The sequence below is a fragment of the Atta cephalotes genome, assembly GCF_000143395.1.
Source record: "Atta cephalotes unplaced genomic scaffold scaffold00022, whole genome shotgun sequence".
In the NCBI taxonomy this organism is placed as follows: Eukaryota; Metazoa; Arthropoda; class Insecta; order Hymenoptera; family Formicidae; genus Atta; species Atta cephalotes.
The window spans coordinates 4,073,557-4,094,676 of NW_012130086.1; the positions used below are offsets into that span (position 1 = coordinate 4,073,557).

Below are 21,120 nucleotides of genomic sequence, written 5' to 3' on the forward strand. Positions count from 1 at the left end.
TATATATATATATATATATATATAATTAAGATCATATTGTTGTCAAAATCCTATGAGAAAGAAAAATATATATTTTCTCCCTGTATATGTATATTATTTCACTTTATAATCTTAATTAAAGTTGTAGAGCGAGAGAGTATAAGTTAAAATTATTCGCATAAATATTTGTAGTGTTCTAAATAAATATTTACTGAATGTATATTTATTTGATATAAAAATCATTAATTTGATTTACTAACTATCTTTTTTTAACGAATAAATATTTATTTACTATAAATAAATGCTTGATACTATTCAAAGAAATATGTATTAAGATTTAATAAATTTTTTTCCAGTGTAGGAACTTTAGTTTAGTAGAAGTAATAGCAGCTACGAGCGTTCTAATACATAGGCGACGGTAGGGTTGCTAGTTGCACGGCGTTCCTCTTCATTGTGGTAATATATTCAATAGCAATTCATTTCAGAATAAAGAATATTGCATCGGAAAATTCAGGAAATTGTATTTTAGGAAACAAATTAAAATATCGTTTTTTATAATAATGACTTTCTCAAATTACGATCGAATTTTGATGATTTATTATGATGCTAAACGTTTGCTCGCAACGATGTACGCAAAAAATTTTCATTTTCCGGAGAACAGATTGAGGAATGTCTGAGACTTCAAAAAAAAAAGAAAAAGAGAGAGAAGGAACGAGCCCGTGGAAATTACAGAAGACCACGGCGAGATTACCCGTGATACCTGAAACGTAGAAATAAGCGCGAAGAGGGCCTGTTGTGTCCCTCTTTCTTTTCTACCTGCAGGTTCGCGTGATGACGGCGTGTGCCCGCGGGGGCGTTCGATTCCTCGAGAGTCGTAGATCGCGTGCGAGTCTCGCAGCTGGAGAGAAAAGAGAGAGAGTCCGAGCCAGGAGTTTATCGCGGGGCCCCCGGAGGCACGCGGGGCCCGCTCGCAACCGGCACCTTAAACGTGGGCGGAACGGCAGGGGCGCCTCCGGCCCCGGGGTGTTTCTCACCCGCATACCTCACGTACGTGCTAGCCACCTTCTCATCCTTCTCTCCCCCTCCCTTCTTCTGGTACTTCTTGGATTCTTTCTACTCTTCTCGTTCTCTCCATTACCATTCGGCTTCTTGATTCTCCCGTTCCTTCCGTTTCTTCATCTTCTTTTTAGATTCGTCATCCTCTCTTCTTTTTTCACTTAGGAATTACTTAGCGCGCTCGTATGTTGTACGAGATAAGAATTCTTGATAGGCGAATCATCTTTTTATTTCTATTATAGGTACTTGAGGATTCCCTAAGATGGGGTATTAGAGAGTATGGGAAATATAATGTACGAGAGAAAGTAGGAATATGAAATACTGCGCGATGCGTATAGATATAATAGAAATGTTATTACGTTGGACCCATGAAATTAGACATTTAATTATATGTATTTACCTTCGTGTTCGTGTCTCGTATATTTTGCACATTCTAGCGAGATAGCGCGAGAGCCACCGTGCTTTGATGAGGGTTAATTTTCGCAGAGACCGTTCTATCCGGGAATAGCGGAGTCCAATTTGTTCATGGCGCGGAATCCGGCGTGAGATCCGTTATCGAGCCGTTCGGAATTCTTTTCCGTAGACACGAAAGCCGCGGTGCCGCCGCATTCCCGCGAAATTATTGCCTACTGGTAAACTCTCAGATCTTCCGTCAGCCGATGCAGGGTGTTTCGGAATTAGAATTGTATAGAGAAGCGATCTCAAGAAGAAGCGGGATGAAACTCTGGTTCTATAGTGGGAAACAGAGGTGTTTAGAATGAGTATTGTGAGAGACATACGTCGGACATGATGTATCCTTTTGGTATTTATGAGTAGAAAACTTCTAATTAAAAACGGTGTAATAATTAATATTTTTGAGTTACATTTTTTTAATGTAAATTTTATTATTTATTCTTTACAATAAGTACAGTTAAAATTATGAACAAAGCGAATTAAATTGAAGCAATAATTCTTCAAAGATGTACACGCAGATGAAATGTTTTTTATTCTCGAGTTGTCATCCGTGAAATTTCCGTGTAAAGAATAATCGCCAATTTTCATGGTAATTATATTCTTTCTGTAATTACTATTATTACATTTCGTGGCTGTTATTGCAATCTGTTTATAATGATTTCGTAGAAACTATCTGGGGGATTGTAAACGACTCGCAATCGTCTCGATCGACTCCGACGCAATTCTAATATGAGGCAGCTTTAGATTTTAATAAGTTCCTAAGAAAAATTCCAACGGCGGCTCTATGGCTGTGCGCGATCCCGTCGACCCTATGCTGCCCCGAGGACGTTCCCATGAGTCGGGGGCGGCCACGCCGACGCTTTCGTAGGCTCTGAAAGATGCTGGGTCCGAGAGAGCACCCGGGGGCCATGCCATGTTCCACCTCGTGAACGGTGCGTGCAACCGCACGTTCTCGCAAACACGTTATTACCCGAACCCTTAATAACCGAGTGTGAGAGTTAACCTTTGCCTTTCTCTCTCTCTTACTCTCTCTTTCGTCTCTCTCTCTCCTTCGAAGAGACTTCCACTTTCTTTCACTTCTTCTTCCTCGCTTCGATCCCGACTATCGGATTAGCTGTTCCTCCAGCAACGTGCACGGTAGCCAGTTGTCTGAATGCAATTTCTGACATACCTTGAGACTTCGACAGTCGTCAGCTGTAATGAAGTTTGATTCATATTTGGAGATAAAGAAAAAATGATCTTCATTAAATCAAATACAATTAAGTAAATAAAATTAAATTGCCAATATGAACCAACATTGGATAGACGTGTGTATATAATTTTTTTATAAACAATACTATTCTTATTAACCAATATATTCTTATTAAACAATACTACTACAGAAAAAAAACAATGTAAATACTACTCTTCGTTTTGAGTTTTTTTCGATACAATTTATTTAATTAAACTTATTATTCAATGTTTTCATAAAAAATTTGCTAATAGGCGATAATCGTATAAAATAATTCTCTCTTTTGTCTCGATAATTGTATACCGCATTTTAAACAAGTTCAATAAATTATGTAATAAATTATGTAGTAAAAAAATTTTTCTTAAAACGAAACCATAAATGTATGATTGTAGATTATTGAACTTAACATTTGTCTTTTTCATAAATTTAAAAAACTGCTTCAAACGACGGTGGATATTAATTTGTAAAGCACGTAAAACTTTTATTTCACAGTCTCGATTGTTGAAAGATATTCTTTAAAGAATTATCTTATAAAATGTTTCTCTTGGATGATCAAGGTAACAGATGTTACAGGGAATGTAAATAATTTCATCGTTGACTGCATCTCGCCGCGTACGATTCGCCTCGACGAATATTGAGCGACGATGTCGCGATGAGATGAATCAGGAAACGATATGAGGCAAGAGGTTTTTGGCTTTCACGTTGCTATCAATCGTTGCAGATCAATGTCGACAGAAGGTACCGCGCGGTTATCGTTTGTTACTCGAAACATTTCCGTAAGATTGAGCTCAAAATGATAAATTATCATTTATGACAATTGTTCTGTCGATATACGTGTACTTTAATAATATCGACTAATTAATAATATCGAATAATTCTCGACAATAAATATATCATTTCGACAATTAAATATATCGTCAAATGGATAATGTTTCATATTTTCTGATATTTGAAAATGATAAATGTTAATGACTAAATTTGATATGCATTTGACAAAGTCACTTTTACATCGAGCATATAGTACTTGATATAATATTAGCTAAATATAACTAGTAACAATTTCTATTAAATTATCATTTCAGCAATGTATTTAAAAAAATGATATGCTAAATATATGTACAATATGTATCAAAATGATTAATTAAAATGTATGTATCATGTATATGTTTACACATATCGTCGAAATTAAGATAATAGAAAGTCATTAGTTATATAATACCCGTATGAAGCGCACGATGTAAACTAGGCCATTGTGATCGAATAAAAGAGTAAAGGTTGCAATATATATAAAAATAAAAATAAACAGAGATAATATATCTCTCTTTCTCCCGCTCTCGCTCTCGTGTTTACCGGAGCGCGCTGTCGACCAGTTATCGATTCCCCCAGACGACGCATTGTCGCTCGTCTATTTCGGACGCGCGATGCCCAAGTCGAATTTAACTCTGCATCCAACATCCCGCGAATTTCGGTATTAGGACTGTATGAAGCCCAGCCGAGTGCTCGACGGGTGCTCAAGAATGACGACGAGCTTCGTCCCCGAAGCTGGCGACCGGAACAACGTGCGTCTCTCGTTGACGCGCACGACGTCGTATTCATATTAGTAGGATCCTCCGACGCATCGGAGGTGTTTTCGTTGCCGGCCGACCCGGCGAGATAGTCCGGCGGATTATCATGCGCGTGCATGTCGACAAAGGAAGTTTAGCTTGTAAAGCTGATTAAACCTTAGTTAATCACAACCGAGCAAGCCAGCATGAGGTGGCTGGAGGTCGCCGTCCCGCTCTCGCGATAGAGGCGTTCACCGTCTCTCCCACTCCAGATATTTTTGCTCCACGTTTCCTCTCTGTACACGTGCATGTCCCTGTTTTCTTTCGGCACTTTCCCCTGCCCTGTCCGATCGCGACGAATCCGACTTCTCCGACACGTGTTCTCCCGGTAGCGGCTCGTGCGAGCGGGCGGTCCCGCGCGGCAAACTGGCGCGCGCCATGCGCGCTCCGCGCCGTTCATGTTTGCCGACTACACGCGACATAGCAACTGAATTCGGTGCTGCAGTCCATGAATTCCGTAGATTCTACCGTCATACCTAATAGCAGCTGGCTACTCTCCCGGCGTTTTGACTTGCGAATGGATAACGGAGGTTCGATGGAGAACGAGCGATTACGGATAGAGATATGACAGAGATGAAAATACGAGGAGGACCTCCTCGGATAGCTGGTCTCCTGATACATCGGCGCAGCGCCGCAGCGCCACGCGTCACGGCGAGCACCATCGCAACGCGCGGCGCCCTTACGCCGGCCACCGCGACGCGGCTATGCTGTGGCGCTTTGACTCCTTCCTGCGACCATCGTCGCGATGCCGCGACGACGCTGATGCCCTCCCCGAATCGGCCGTCCAGCAACGTTTGGCATGCGAATGACGATGGGCAGCAGTGTGCCAAGGCGCTCGAGCACCTTAAGCCAACTGGTCTGAAAACTCTAGCACGAGAAGCAATGACTGTGTTCTATAGAAAAAAAAAAAAAAAAAAAAACAAAGTTTTGCAATTATTGTAAAATTCTTTATTCTAATATTATTGATCTTGCTCTTATTTCCTCATTGGATTTAAATATATAAATCAATTATATTAAAGAATCTTACAACAATTTTGAAGCTGCTTTTTCCTCTGAAGGAAAGCAAAAACCGCAATTTTATTATTTCCTTCTTTGAACGATTTATTATTCGCATTATGAAATTATAATAGAATTTTATTCTATTATTTCTTCTTCAACTCATCTAATAGAGAGAGGACTAAATTTCCTAATATCCGGAAGCTTGTTCAGTCAATATTTATTTATAGATTCAAACAAAGCGTTTTGAGTAGATACAAATATTTATTAAGGTGCCTGTAAACGATTTGGCCAACATAAGCCAAGTTTGCACATTAAATTGGTTTACATTCATGGATAATTATGCATGTCTGTATGTGTGTAACATTTGACAATCTCATGTACATTGGCGATATCATCTGGAAGTATCTTTAAAAGTAAACACAAAAATCAATTAGTTCCGATAAAAACTGTAAAAAAATTTTGTTTCTGCATTTGATGACTTTTCTGATGTAATTAAAAGTTGGCACGAATTATAGATCGTTTAAAATGGGCTTTAAAAATTAATTGAACATTTTTGAATGAAAAAAAAAAGTTACGTTTGAGAGACAAATTTATTTCTGGTTTAGCGAGGTGAATTTTATTTTAATAGGATTTTTATTTGAATAATAGAATAATAAACTTAGCATGATAGTCGAATAAGAGTCGCTTGAGAACATTTGCAAATTCTTATCTTACTAGTTTAACTTAATATAAATAATTTAGTAAATTTTTATTAATTTTATTGTTATATAATAAAATAAAAAAGCTTTTGCTTTTAATATCTCATGCCTTATTTAAAGGGCAATTGCGTTACTGTATTTATCCAGCATCCGACGCCACCTCTTGGTCAAAGCATATACGAAGAAGCAACAGTCATTCTGCAGCAACAATGCATACTGATACAACAATCAGTGAGATGTTTCCGTGGTAGATGGCAATACTGATGAAGTCTCTTTACCAACATACGTTCTAAAAATGTTACTTGCTGATTAGTTAAATACTGCGCTGATATCTTTAATGATAATCATTTAAGATTCTGTTATCGTCATTAATATCGTTAATCAGAATTTTACTAAATCGATAACTAAATATGTAGCTTATTACAAAAATTGCATTCTTCTTTTGATCTAATCTTTAATCCACAGAAATCAAGTTGAATATTATTGACTTGTCATACCATAATATTAATAATTGTGATTTATACATTGATGTCATTTATGATAATAATTGTATCAATGTATGATAATAATATATTTAATAAGATTTAAATTTTAATAAAGCTTTTTCTTATGTAAATTCTTACCCTAAGCTGATATCATAGTTATTATTTTTAAAAGATATTTGATTTGATTTTGCTAAAAATTGTATATTTATTTATATATAATTTGTCATATCGAGTGAACACTGAGTTTCTTAGATATTTCTATATGTCTTTCTTTTCTCTTTTGGTATCTGTGCGAGCTTATATTATCTTATAATAGAAAATAAGTGTAAACTCAACTATTCTACATCATTCAATCTTAAATCCTTGGCAAAAAAAAACCTAAAAACGCAATCTTAACTCGATAATTGTGATAAAGCTAATAAAATATCATTAGTTTTATAAATTACAAACAAATTTCTAATACTATTTTTAAAAAAGCAAAACATTAAATTATAATAAATTACATAGATTTAGAGAGGTAAAAATCTTATTTCAAATTTTTGAACTAGGAATTATTAAGTATTAACATGTTCCATGCTGAACCAATTTTAAATAACTTGATTCACGCGACATGGAATGTGTTAAAAGACAAAAATTTATTATGAACTATTGTCAAGTCAAGAGACTAAAATCCGATCCTAAAATCCGAACGTAATAAAAAAATACTGTCCCGTTTGGAATATATTGTGTTGCAACCTTCATCGCTATGTTTGATTTGCGATCGTTTCAGAGTCTAAACTCGTTCTCGTTCAAAACGCTACGAAACCGTATTGGTTTTGAGAGGAACCGATTCCGGAATGCCATCTTCTATGGTGATACTGTTTTCCTTCATGTGAGTGCCGGTCGGATTGTTCCAATTCTGTAACTCGCCAGTGCCAAAAATAGCGAATATCACTGCACCGCAAAAATAAATGGCTGCTAGAATCCAGAAAATGATGGCCCACTGCGTGTAGGTCTGATTATGGTACGTGATGTTACCGACCATAAAGGTACTAAGGAAACCGCCTATCGAGCTGAAGGTGTTGGCGATGCCGAATATGGTTCCGGAGAAATTAGGTGCGATATCGAGACCATTCCCGAGGTAACCGGCTGTCACAGCACCGTTTATTGTCAGAGCAATGGTAAATACAATAACTGATGCCGTACGATCGCAACCATAGTATGCTTGAATCATCATGAGGATGCTGGGTACTAATAGAGCTAAAAATCAGAGTTTTTTTTCATTAGCCGAAAATAAGATTTTTTTAGTCTAATTATAACAATCAATACTTTGATTGTTATTTTAATCATCTATAATTAATGCTATTGAATTTTTTTCAAACACTTGTTAAAAAAATAAATGTCATCTAATATAAAAATTTTAATGATATAGCTATCCAAGCAAGGTAATGTTTTAAATCTGTTATTAATGTTAAAAATGTCATTTAACGTCGTCTTGTTACTTAGATATAATCTTATAATAAGCAAACAAGCTGAAGATAAATAACGTTAGTTGGGAATATAAAATAAAATGTGCGCTATAATATATTATCCACGAAGAAAGTCTTATTTAATTATTATATATTTGAATAAAAATTTTACTGTAGCCTGTACAAATATACTGATAAGATATATCTACATGGAAAGAATAATTTTACTGAAGTATGTAAAAATTTAAATAAATATAGATCTGAAAATAATTTGGATAATCAAAATAATTATGTAAGGAACTCATGCATGATGAACGATATTGCAAAAAGTTTTGACTATCAACCAATTTAAAAGAGTTCTATATAATTATTCTGATAATGAAATTATTTTTGGATCTATATCTATGCTAAATTTTTAAGAACTTTAGTAAAATCATTCTTTTTGCACATAAAAATTTTTGAACGTATAAATTAATTAACACGTTGTTTGCTGAAGAAGTGTTAATTTGCATATTTAAAAAGAGAATCTGGTGTCTGATTAGTTAAAAGAATCTGATTTTATCGTCGTAATTATCGTAAAATAAGAAGCATAAAAAAATTTTGAAATCATTCGTAAACATTTTACTCACCGAATGTCGTGAAAATTTTACGTATTGCCGTCACGGATAATTTATTATTACGGCGCAAATAATCGGCTAAAGTGGACGTTGATAAGGCAAATATATATTTGCCTAAATAGGGTAACGAGGATAACAGGCCGTTCTGTAAATATTATTTTCATTGGTATGTATTTATATTTCATTAGAGAGAGATGTGTGTGTGTGTGTGTGTGTGTGTGTGTGTGTGTGTGTGTGTGTGTGTGTGTAATTAGTGTAAAACAAAGACAACATGAAAAAATTTTATTCATTAATATAATCGACGATATATACCTCTTTAATGTTGAAGTGCAAAATGTACTTCATGTAAGTCGGAAGCTGACTGACAATGGTATGGTAACCATAGACGCTGCATGCATGCGTTATTATAATAGCCCAAACCGGCCCTGAAGTAATAAATGCACGCCATGGTACCGGCAGATGCTGATAAAATATCGCATTAATTAAACATTGATTAAGATCTCACAGAATAAGAAGTAAAACAGAAGGTTTTTCAAACGAGACGAATAAATAAATTTGTCTCAATTTATATCGTTACTTATTTCAGAAAATTAAATAAGATAAAATAAATTAATAATGAAAAAATAAAATAAAATAAAATGGTCTGGGACTAAAATGAACGTTTTGTATTACTACAACCTTGGAGGTGATGGTCGTTCCAATCGCGCTCTCGATAGCGTGCCGCTCCTCCGCACTAATGCGCGGATGTTGTGACGGTGAATCGAATATCAGTAAGAACCATGCCACGCTCCAGATAATCCCGATCACGCCGGTTACATAGAATACCGACTCCCAGCCGAGCGAGGCGATGAGGAATCCGCACATCAACATAGTTAACGCGGCACCAAGCGATGAGGCTGTAAATATATAATGATATAAGTTTATGGCGCGGCAATTGACGCAATCGCGCATTTTCATCGCGATTATAAAACGGCTATGTCTGTTTTGCGTATACGTTTCGTAGTTTCTCAAGAACGAGGGCGATAAACGATTATGGCATGGATTGGCCTCGATTTCGCGATCGCGTGACGAATTAGATCATGATCATTTACCCATCATGTGAGAGACGAACTTGCTACGCTCCGTCGGTGGAATCCATCGAGCAGTCATTGGCTGGATGGCAGGCCAGGTGGCACCCTGATTTGCGAGACGAATCAATTTTGAGAGATTATCAATAATGATTGCGTGATCGATTTGCAGTCACGTGAAACTCTATCGATGAGCGTAATTAGATTACGTGAAAAAGAAAGATGCTCGATAGATTCAGATTTTCGTTTGTTAGATCGTTTCTCACGAGGCGGAGAGGAGAGATGTGTACATTTATTATAATTAGAATGAATCCTAGATGAAATAAAAGACGTACCATCATAAATCCTAGAATGACCCTCAATGCGACGACTGCGGTGTAACCGAAAGTGGCTGACAGTGGTGTTAATAGAGTGATAAAGCTCGATACCAGCATACTGTAACCGAAAACCCGTTTGGTACCAATTATCTCCGCAAGCCGGCCGCCAGGAAACTCCGTGCAGATGTAACCCCAGAAGAATCCGCCGATGATCATATTCACCTCATATTCGTTCCATGGATATTTAGTCTGGACTCGTTCCTCCTGAAAATGAAAATCGAGGAATTCGTAAAAGTTGCGGATTCGGAGAAAATCGAGCAAAAGAAAATACTCCATAATTATAAGGGGAGGCAAATAAAAAACTAAAAAGATCGTTTAATTCCAATTAAGATGTTTCTCGCCTTGATTAACACGAATTCGAATGAATCTACATAGTTTTGACGATCGATAAAAACTTAAGAGTCTGTTTATACAGCACAGAAGTAGAACATTTGCAATATTATTGCAATATCGCTGGAACGTTGCTGCAATGTTACTGCAATAATATTAGAATAATCTGTGCTGTATGGATAACATTTTTCTGTTTAATTTCAATTAATTGCGATCGTTTAAATTTTGTATTTAAATGAAATCTCATTCACGCGATGTATTCGCCGGTGTATGGCCGGCGATTACTGACGAGGTCATTCGTCGTACAAGTTAGGCACTTTACGTGAGTTTCAACGAACCCGATACCAATGTGGGAACACTGCATGCGTGCTGCCGTTGTTCACCTCGTTGACTCTATTAACATCATCGTCGATCGCCGGGGTCCTGGTGTCCATCGGGGTGAAGTTGTTCATCATCGTCGACTGGATACCACACTCGTCCGACGATCCGTTGGAATGTAAATGTTGACCGCTATTATTGCTCGGTATCACCATCGAAACAATCGCTATCGTTAAATTTATACGCAGCATATAGTTTAACATGAAGCCGAGAATCACCATGATATTTAATACCTGACTACATGTCAAGCGATCTGAAAAAAATATTTACAATCATTTATTTTACGATCTGTGACTCGGCTGCGACAACCGATGCATAAATTGATACTTATTAATAGTTGATCTTAATGTTTTTATTTGTTTCTTTTTATTTAAAAAAAATTATAAAATAAGATACTTATTATTTATTAATTATATTATTAATTGTATTATTTATATTTTTGATAAACATGAAATAAAATAAAATATAAGTGTATTGTTTAAATTATATGTATACAAAAGAAAGAAAAAAGTATCTAAAAATCAATTATTTTAGAAGAATTATAGTAATAATCCTTAAAATTATTAGCTCCTAAAATTAATATTTTTTTCAAAAAATATTTATATTACAAAATAATTATATAGAAAAAATGTTACGTTATGTGTTAATATTATAATTTTGTTATGTTTCTACGATTTTTTCTGTAGTTCAATATATTCTCTAAATTATATTTTGTTTTTTAAAAATTTTAAGAAAATTTAATTTTCTAAGCTGTTTTCTGTAATGTAGAAATATTTTAAAACTCATGATGAATTTGTTTGTTGAAATCTAAGAAAAACCGCATCCTTTTCGACTTCCGTCTTATTGCACACGAGTGACGTCAGCCAGTTTTATATTGACATCGTTTTGTCTGATTCCAAGATTTCTTTTATACGATTACTGTTGATAGAGTGTGTGTCGAAAACAGGACGTATATGCGTACTTATATTCTTACTTATAGTCGACTGACGAGCGTCGACTGACGAGCATCTATGTCACATGTTCTAAGTGCTGTAAACAATTTTTACGTAACATTAGCAAGCAATACACGCGACTTATACTTATAGCTTTAGTCCATTATCAATCTCAGTGCTATTGTAATATTATACTCAACCAATTCATCTCGAGATTATAATTGGGATCTTAGGTTTTCCAACATACGAAAATATAATTTTATCACATTGAGTCAGAAGAGAAGCGCTACTTCATTTTTGTCATGTCCATGTATTTAAAAAAAATTTAGCAATTATATCACTCGATATAGCAAAGTTTCAGCTTGAAGAATTTATTTTTTTTTTTAATTATACTACAATAATTTTTAACGGATTTTATAAGTATAAAATCAGAATTTTTTATTTCATTTGATAACTCAGTGACAAAAAATCCTATAGAAACATTTTTTAAAAAACGATTTTGTAGGGAAAACTTTAAACTTTCGAAAGTCGAAAATTATCACAAGTTTTTTTTTTGGGCATGTGATAGGTTCACAAAGTGAGAAGAACATTTTTCATCTTATCCAATTCATTCATAATTTTCTAAGTATACATATAAAAATTATTAAAGTCATAGAAACATAAAAACATAGTGACCTTTTAAAAGTAGTAATTTTAACCTGTAAAATTTTTTTTAATTTAATTTCGTTTTTTTTTCATTTTTAACGAAGATACAGCTGAATTTTGAATGGCATTATGAAATTTTGTTCCAACCGAATACTTTATTTCGATTATTGAACGCCACATTATCATAAACAGACTGCCGAATTGGAATACAGTTACGTTATTAAAAATTATAAAATGTGAATGTTTTTGAATTAGATGATACATTAATTAAAAGCGCGTCGCGATTGTATCAATTCATGACTCGACCGATTGCATTCGTTTTGCTTTAATAAGTTGTCGTACATAACTGTTAGACTATCTAGTCATGATTTTAACGGTTCCTTCGTTTATTGGCAGATGGCCGAAATTATTTCAAGAATGACATGAATGAGCCAATTATTTTCCCTTTCCTTTCCTCATTCACGCGCACGTCACACAATTTCGCAAATCAGGAAATACGTTGAAGTACGAAAGTTCCAAATTTCGCGAAGCATTACGTCAAACGTCTTCATATACCGAAGAAAGAAGCTTACAGAGAGAAGAAGTGGACGCATTTAATCGCAGAGCACACAAACAGGCGCACCTCGTTCCCGATATTAATAGTCAGCATTAGGTCGCTTTGCATCGTTTACGCTTTGCATGCACTGCATGATCGTATTCGCAAAGTCGACTAGTTACTTTGCTTATCATGAATTTGCGTCCGAGGTTATCGTAGAAACATTCGATGCTACACATAATGAATCATGCTTTACAAGTATCAAATTCCAAACGATGTAGAAACTATTGGCAAATTTCCTTGACCTATTTAACATCTATTTTTTTCTGAAATATGAATTGAAACTAAAAGCAATGTGTATATAATTTTCAAATAATTACTAGAAAGAAATAATTTTTGAAAATGAATTAATTGAAAATAAAATGTATTTACTGCGATGTAAGTAAATAGGATAGCTAATAAGATTGTAATCGCAGGCAAATTGATTTCATGTGGACTTTACTTCAGAATTTTATTTTTTTGTCTACGAGAAATAACAGTTTATTTCATATTTATTTCGATTGCGTTAAGTCAGCAATACAAACGTCAATTTATTCTATCCTTAATTATTTTCGTCTTTGACGCATTCAGTTGTTACAACAGAAAGGCGCGTGCGGAACAAATAAGTTGTGTCTCGTTGCATAATAGCAATGTATGGTCAATATATGATAATGTATCTGTTTTCGACGATGAAAGGGAATGATCATCAATATGTATACAATTAGGATTTCCTGGACAGAAAAGGTATATAGTCGCAGCGATGCAATGAAGAGGCGACACGGATAATTTACGAGTTAAACGTTCGTCGACGCGTACCTATGTCAGCCAATGCAAAGTTGTGCTTTAAACATCGTATCTGACGTAACCGAAACTGTGAGTATAAGGTCGAATGAAACTGCATGCAGGTGCATTCTTATCGCGAAGAAATAACATTGTTTTTTTTTAGCGATTTCATTAAAATTATTTTTATATTTTTCTTCCGTACTGTACTTTGCGTACAAAAATAACTGAAATTAATAAACTATTTTTATTATTATCACTTAGCTGGCTTCTTAACTAATAAAAAATATTAAAAGACATGCAACAGATATATGTACATATATTTTATATAATAGTAAATAAAGTGTTTCTTTTTTCTATATTTAATACGAATATATTTTCTTATATGTTGTTTTATAGTTTCAATCTTTTTAAGACTTAATTGTAATTTTATTTAATAATATAATAAAATTTCGAAATTAACTTTCTAATCAATCTTAATTCTTTTTTTAAGGAAGTTTGATTTGTTACATTATATACTTATGAAAGATGTTTAATTTTAAGATAGTAAAATGCTTTATTTTTTATCTTCACTGTTTGTAAATATTTAAAAATGTTTTAGTTTTTAAACGAGTACGCAAAACACTAAAAAATGTTTAGTTTTGAAAAATGTTTTAAAAAATTTTCAATTATATAAAGTACTTATTTGGAAATATTTAAAGATGTTTTTAAAAATGTTTTAGACTGAAAAAGTTAAAAGTTGTTTTACTTCACTGTAAAAATGCAATGTTTAAAATGTTTGAAACATTTTTGCAAAATAAATGTTTATTAATAAAAGATACTTCAATTTTAAATATTTTAATGTTTTAAATCCAAATACATATAGTGTTTTATTTATTGAAAAACTTTAAAACTAAAACATTTTTAAATGTTTAAAAACTTCCTTTTTGAATGTTTGTTATCAGAAAGAATAAAACATTTAATATTTTAAACTTTTTTTTTAATGTATATTGTCTCTTTCTACGTCATACAAAGAAACATCAATAATATAATGACAATAATCAAAACCGATTAAAAACGATATATATATTTATATATGTTTACTTGTGACATATTTATTATATTTTATTTTTATGTTACACGAATCCTTTTTTCACGTTTGCTCTAAATTAGCAAATTACCATTGTAGCATTAATAGTTATTCGACATCGTACTTTTTATTTCAACCTATCACAGTATCTTATTCGCACATATGAGATTGCCTTGGAGAGGATGGAGAGAATCCCTGTGGATGCAATTTGGACGATTAGAGAGGAGCATCTATTTAAAAGTCCAATCTGACCGATATAATAATGATGTTCGTGAATCGAGAGTTGCCGCTACGCGTGTCGTGCTAACCACTTAACCGCTATTGCGACTATTACGCTCCCCGATCTGTGGCAATGGGACTTGGTACTTTAAATGCGAGGAATATACATCGTATTTTTAGTATTTAAAATTTGTATCAGTTTGACTTTGAACGTTCGCTGATAAGCAACGCACTAATGTACACTATGCAATTTAGTCCGAGTTGATGTAGTGATGTTAAAGCGAAAAATTTTGATTATCGATCAAACGAAATAAAGATTGATGTACGTAGATGAAGAAGATAAACAAATCGACGAAGAAGATAAATAAATCTGTAAAGAGAAATCGTCTGAGATCGATTACAATTTAACATAGTTTAGTCAATTCAGATGCTATCAACTTTAATATCTGTTGCTATTTTAATTCTAATACTATTGTACGTCGGATTATTAAATTGATTAAAGCGACATTAAATATTAATATAACAAGAAATAATATGGTTGATTGAATTGTTTTATTAACTGCACTGTTTTATTAATTACACTCTTTGATAGAGTTTATTTGATCTTTCTTGCGATACGTGAGTGTGAATAGTCATTTCCAATGTATTTTTGTTTGTTGAACATGAATTCGTTGGTCAAATTTAACTGCTGTCACAATGTCACAATCTTGAAAAAATAGTATCAAAGAAGTTAAAAACGAAGATTTTGAAAATTAAAAAAACGTTTTTGCTATTGTAGCATCAGCAAATTTTTTTTAAATTTTATTAATGCAAAAGTATTGACTTTTAGCTTTAAAATACATCTTGTTTTATTTTAGTATAATTTTTCGTTTTCTGGATGCAATTTGAATATAGCTCTTTTTTCATATAATACATGAAAAAATTCTATTCTATTTTAATTCTGCTTTATGTGTAATAAAAGTAAGCTTTTGTACTCACTTAATATAATTGGATCATACTAAATCAAAAAACAATATAAAAAATTGATAAAATATATTATTGCAGGAAGATTATAATTTTCCAACCATATTGTATTTTATCAATTTCATATTTCTGTCATAAATTTATATAGAACGTGTTAATGTCTGTCAATTATACATTATTGCAAACCAGTATTGAGTGCCACTAATTATGATTTTTATGGTGGTTCTTATATTATCAAGCTGGTTTCACTTCAGCGCAGAATTGTGTGTCGACGAACTCGATAACATGATACTAGTTTTTATAACCGGAAAACTTGGTTGTAAGATATAATACAATCGGCACAGAACGAACCTTTACATTCTCGAAAATAAAAGTTCCGAAATCGCATAAGCAACGAGTATATTATTTGAATATGGAATACTTTTATCTTTCCGTTCATATCCATAATATAAAAAAATTAACACACTCAGTAAATTACATATAACGTACTTATTAATAGTAATTTCTTATTTAACAGTATAATTGTTTTATAATACACATGTTATAATTGTATTATTGGAGTGGAAAATTATAATTAACAGGTGTGCTAGGTACTTGTAACTTCATGTTTGTAGAATGGTGTACGAAATATTGTACGATTTTTTTTTTAATATAAATGATTCATATAATTGCAAACGATACATAAGCCATTCATTCAAATGTGTGTGGAAAATTATCATTAGTAGATATATGCAATGAGATCTTTGTTTCATCTCACGATCTCGTGGAGATGCATTCTCATATTGAAATGCATGACATTTTGTGCGTCATCATTTGTATCGTAGATTAAACACTGTGACCTTCACCCAGAACTCTGTGCACGTTCTCTCGCGAACTATTCATAGCGATTTCGTCGTTTCGTGAAGGACCGAAATATACCTGTATGCTTTTCTTAAAGTCGAGTTTGATGACTTGCAGATTTGAGGGTCAGAAACATTGATTCGAGTCAATGTACGAATAACGATGGTATTATTATCTATCGGATTCGTCGTTACATGCATTCGCGTTTAATTGGTCGAAGATTAGAGGCTGGTGCGTGGCATCGTCGCGTAGACTACAAGCATTGAACTATCAACACACATCGCATTCTGTTATATGCAAATGCCGTCGACGATATACGTATTAACCTCAACAATGTGGAGGTGAGAGTTCGAAGCAAATGATGATAGCGAGTTTTCAACCGCGATAGACTAAATTCATATTTCATGTAAACTTTATTCGGAAAGAAATCATAAATTACATGATCATTTCCTGTATACATATATGCATTAAATATGAGCCGTAATACGCTTTAATATCTTGTGTTCTGTATTTTATATCTTACGTTATTTTATATCTGAAGTATAATACATAATTACAAAAATTAATATTATTTATTTGCATATATGTAGAATTTGCTTTTATTTTTTTTAATTATTCTTTAAAACTTTTTAAAATTATTCTTTAATTATTTTTTATTGGCCTCAGGTTGATTTATTTAATGCATATTTCACATTCCTACAATCATTAAGACATCAGAAAAATAACATACCTTATATAGTACATGCATGTTTCTTATAATAATATTTTATTATAATTTTAAAATTTATTATTAAAATGGCATCCTATATATAAATATAATATAATTTACATATTATACAGGAAGCTGACATTTTTATTACTTTAATTCACCGTCAGCTTATCGAATTACGCGCCGGCTTCTTGACGAATCATCATCCCTTCCCGTAATAAAGAATATATTAACGTTTAAGCGGAAGTCGCGTTCGTTGCCGTTCGTCGCGAGACACTCGTAACTCAAATTTGTATGTAATCCGTTCGTTTTCTTTTAAGGAACTTATGTCTGTAGATTTTTTCAGAAACAAAAAATTATTTTAAAAATAATATGATATTAAAAATTAAAGTTAAGTGATCTTCTGGCTTTAGAAAAGGATAATATGGTCCGATTTATCATTAAATAATTTAATCGATTAATTTATTATCAATTAATTTTGATTGATGTTCGTGGGGATATTGAATTATATTAATTAATTATTTTAAAATTATTAAACTTAATTTTAGTGTTAGTTGTTTGAAATCAGGAAGCTAGATGCGCGCGTACAAATAAAAATATGAGATGTGTGAAATAAACACAATCGCCTAAACTAATTATGACTTTTATGTTATATCATCGTGCTAAAAGTGGAAAACTAATAAAACCTATATGGAATCTTTAACTTCTGTGAATTCAAACATTCGATAAATACGATAATGACATTTGTCATGCGTTTAGAATAATATATATTAACCTTGTAACCGTGCAATTTGCTAACCCAATGTATGTAAACTTGTATTTCAGCCCTCTGTAAAATTAGGATTAGATCAAGATAAACATCACAGAAATTGAATCAGCTTTGTTTTAAGATTTACGTTTTCTACTGTGAAGCACTAATTATTCACAAGTGTATGGAAATATATATCCCAAAATTTTCGAAAACCGATGCTTGGGACGGGATGGGAAGACGCGGATCGGGTTGGGACACGATCTCGAAAATTTTGGGATTCCCAAAAATATTAGGATTTCCCGAGAATGTTCGGCTTTCCCGGGAATCTTCGAGATATCTGATACTGTATGGAATCTTTTAATATTGTTTTTCCATCAATATATAATATTAGTAGTATTTCTAGTACTGGATTTTCTCGGAAATATATACAATATTTTTATTTTTCTTTATCTATGATAAAACAGCCTGCTGTATGATTTATAAAACAGAAAATTTTATAAAATGAAACTCAATAACAGAAATAAAAAATCTAAAACTGTGACCATATTCAACAAAACATATATTCTACTTGAATTCCGACATTTTTAGAAAACCCGAACATTCTCAGGAAACCTGAACACTCTCGGGAATTTCAAACATTCTCGAGAATCTCGAAAATTTAAAATCCCAAAAAATATTCCTGTTCCCATCCCGACCCGATCTTACACGCTCCTATAATTATTACGTTTATTCTATTATAAATATTTCAAATAATTATGATGATGTTCAATGATATTTACGATAACGTAATGTTTAACTTCTTCTCATTATATTTATTCTTTATATTTACTTTAAAATATAACTTAAATATAACAGCTATGTTAATATATACATCTTATTTTCATTTATTTTATTAAAATTATTCTTGCTAGTAGAGAACAAATTAATTTTTATTTTTCTAATCTCTTGTCTCAATCATCGCCACTTACCTAGCACACTACGATTGGATGCCATTTCGCCGGTAGATGTTATGATGATTGCAAATGCTCCTCACCGGTCTTCCTTTTTCTTAATTTCAATGCACTTTTTGAAAATCAGTTTTAATTTATCTTTTTTAAATTATGTTTGCACAAGTTGACTTAAGAATTTCTTCCAATTGAATGCAGTTCTTCACGTGTAAATAATCATCATGTCACTCGAACGATACTTGACACAAGAAAAAACTTCCAACCCCTTTTAAAAATTTTGGAAAAGCTTGCTTTACGAACGCCTTGGACAGCACAACTGCCTTGTTCACTCGATGCGCTTTAACTGTGCTCTGCTCTAAACGCTGCCAAAAATCTCAGCTAAATTGTGGCGCTGGCTGCTCGGAAGACGAAAGGCAAGGAAGAGGCTCGACAATAGCGTCAGCGCCGTCAGCGTTGCGACACCGACGTCTTCCGCGGGCTGCGTTGTTCTCCCGCTTCGTTCCGTCGTACGTTCTTCGATGTCGTAACGAAGGCTGCGTGCGATGAAATGACGAGGTGGTAGAGGGAAAGAGAGAAAGAAAGAGGGGCACGACCACGCACGTCACAAGCGTCCGTAGTTATATACAATGACGTGCTTTGTTCGCCGCGTCGAAGAGAAGATGAATACCCTCTTGCGAATGGAAAGATGTACCCTAAAATGGTTTTTCCTACCCTTATGCCTGCTACCCGCTGGGAAGCGAAATTCGAGAGTTCAGATATTAGAATTTAAGGAACCTAAAGGAAACGTTTTTCTTAACATAAAAGAAAATATACCTTGATGTTTTGAGAATGAAAAATTAATCTTCGGATGCATAACATGATCCTGTACATGCATTTCAATTCCTGTAGTATTTGTTTTTGTGTAAAATGACATTTTTTATCTTCAAGTGTTTTCTTTTTCCACTTATCTTACAAATGAATTATAAATTAATTTTTTATTGTTACGTGCATGTATTGAAGTTATTTTTTCTTACAATTGGATTTATAAGTGATTCATTATTTTTTTATAAAATTTAATATTGATTATTATAATAGTTCAATTATAAAACTCTCATTACTTTTTAATGCACTTTTTCATCTTTCAAGCAAATCACACATTCGGGCTTGATAGAAAGACTGGTCTTTATTTGCGTTGAATCCACCACTTCAATTCACTTTCTTTCTTCGATGTTTCTAAATTGTTTGTCAGATAAAGTGTGCTGCACAACCAATCAATCGGAACAAATCTAAAGGCATTAGGATAGACTGAAGTGAAACGAATCACAGAGTAAATCGAATCAATATAGCTTTGAGACAGTTGTTAAGTTTGTTGTTTCAAATAAACTGTTTTATTATCATGCTAGTTAATTCTTCGCTTTCTTTACAAAATAATAGATAACAGTTCTGTTTATCTCAAAGCTTATATTGATCAGATTCACTATATGATCTGATTCGTCGGTTTATTATCATGAGGCCGAGTAAATTCTCATTTCGGTCTGATTGTCTATTGTTTCTACTCTATACTGTAATAGATATAGACTACGTATTTCCTGATCTTAAAGCTTGCAGACAAAAAACATAAGACGTAAACAAATTATCAATTATAATATTAATATATATTTTTTACTTATGTTATTGTCTTACATTATTATCTTTATTGTGATTCGCTTATTGGTTACGTTTTACTGCCTTACGTTTTTCTGCGTGTCATGATTCTTAACGTCCGTGCTCCGTTAGAAAGAATTGAACATATCAGTATTTCTCTTCGATTCTATCAGTATTTTTCTTTAACTCGATATTTTAGAGAGAGAGAGAGAGAGAGAGAGAGAGAGAGAGAGAGAGAGAGAGAGAGAGAGTAGTAGTTAGTACGTACGTTACGTACGTACGGTACGTTACGTAGTAGTAGTAGTTAGTATAATTAATTAATTTATTTATTTATTATATATATATA

At 33.1% G+C, this 21,120-nt stretch overlaps 1 protein-coding gene and 1 pseudogene across 1 annotated transcript; both read right to left on the reverse strand.

The window, feature by feature from the left end:
- LOC105619748 overlaps window positions 1-4,402 on the reverse strand; it is a 16,798-nt pseudogene extending 12,396 nt beyond the window's left edge.
- Window positions 4,403-7,301: 2,899 nt separating this feature from the next.
- Window positions 7,302-19,197, reverse strand: LOC105619633 (sialin). Its single transcript, XM_012201153.1, has 8 exons — window positions 19,173-19,197; window positions 10,683-10,975; window positions 9,973-10,218; window positions 9,662-9,746; window positions 9,249-9,466; window positions 8,883-9,032; window positions 8,583-8,715; window positions 7,302-7,744 (listed from the first exon to the last, which is right to left on the reverse strand). Exons 1-8 carry the CDS (start codon window positions 19,195-19,197, stop codon window positions 7,302-7,304), a joined length of 1,593 nt encoding a protein of 530 aa, XP_012056543.1.
- Between the last annotated feature and the right edge of the window lie 1,923 nt (window positions 19,198-21,120).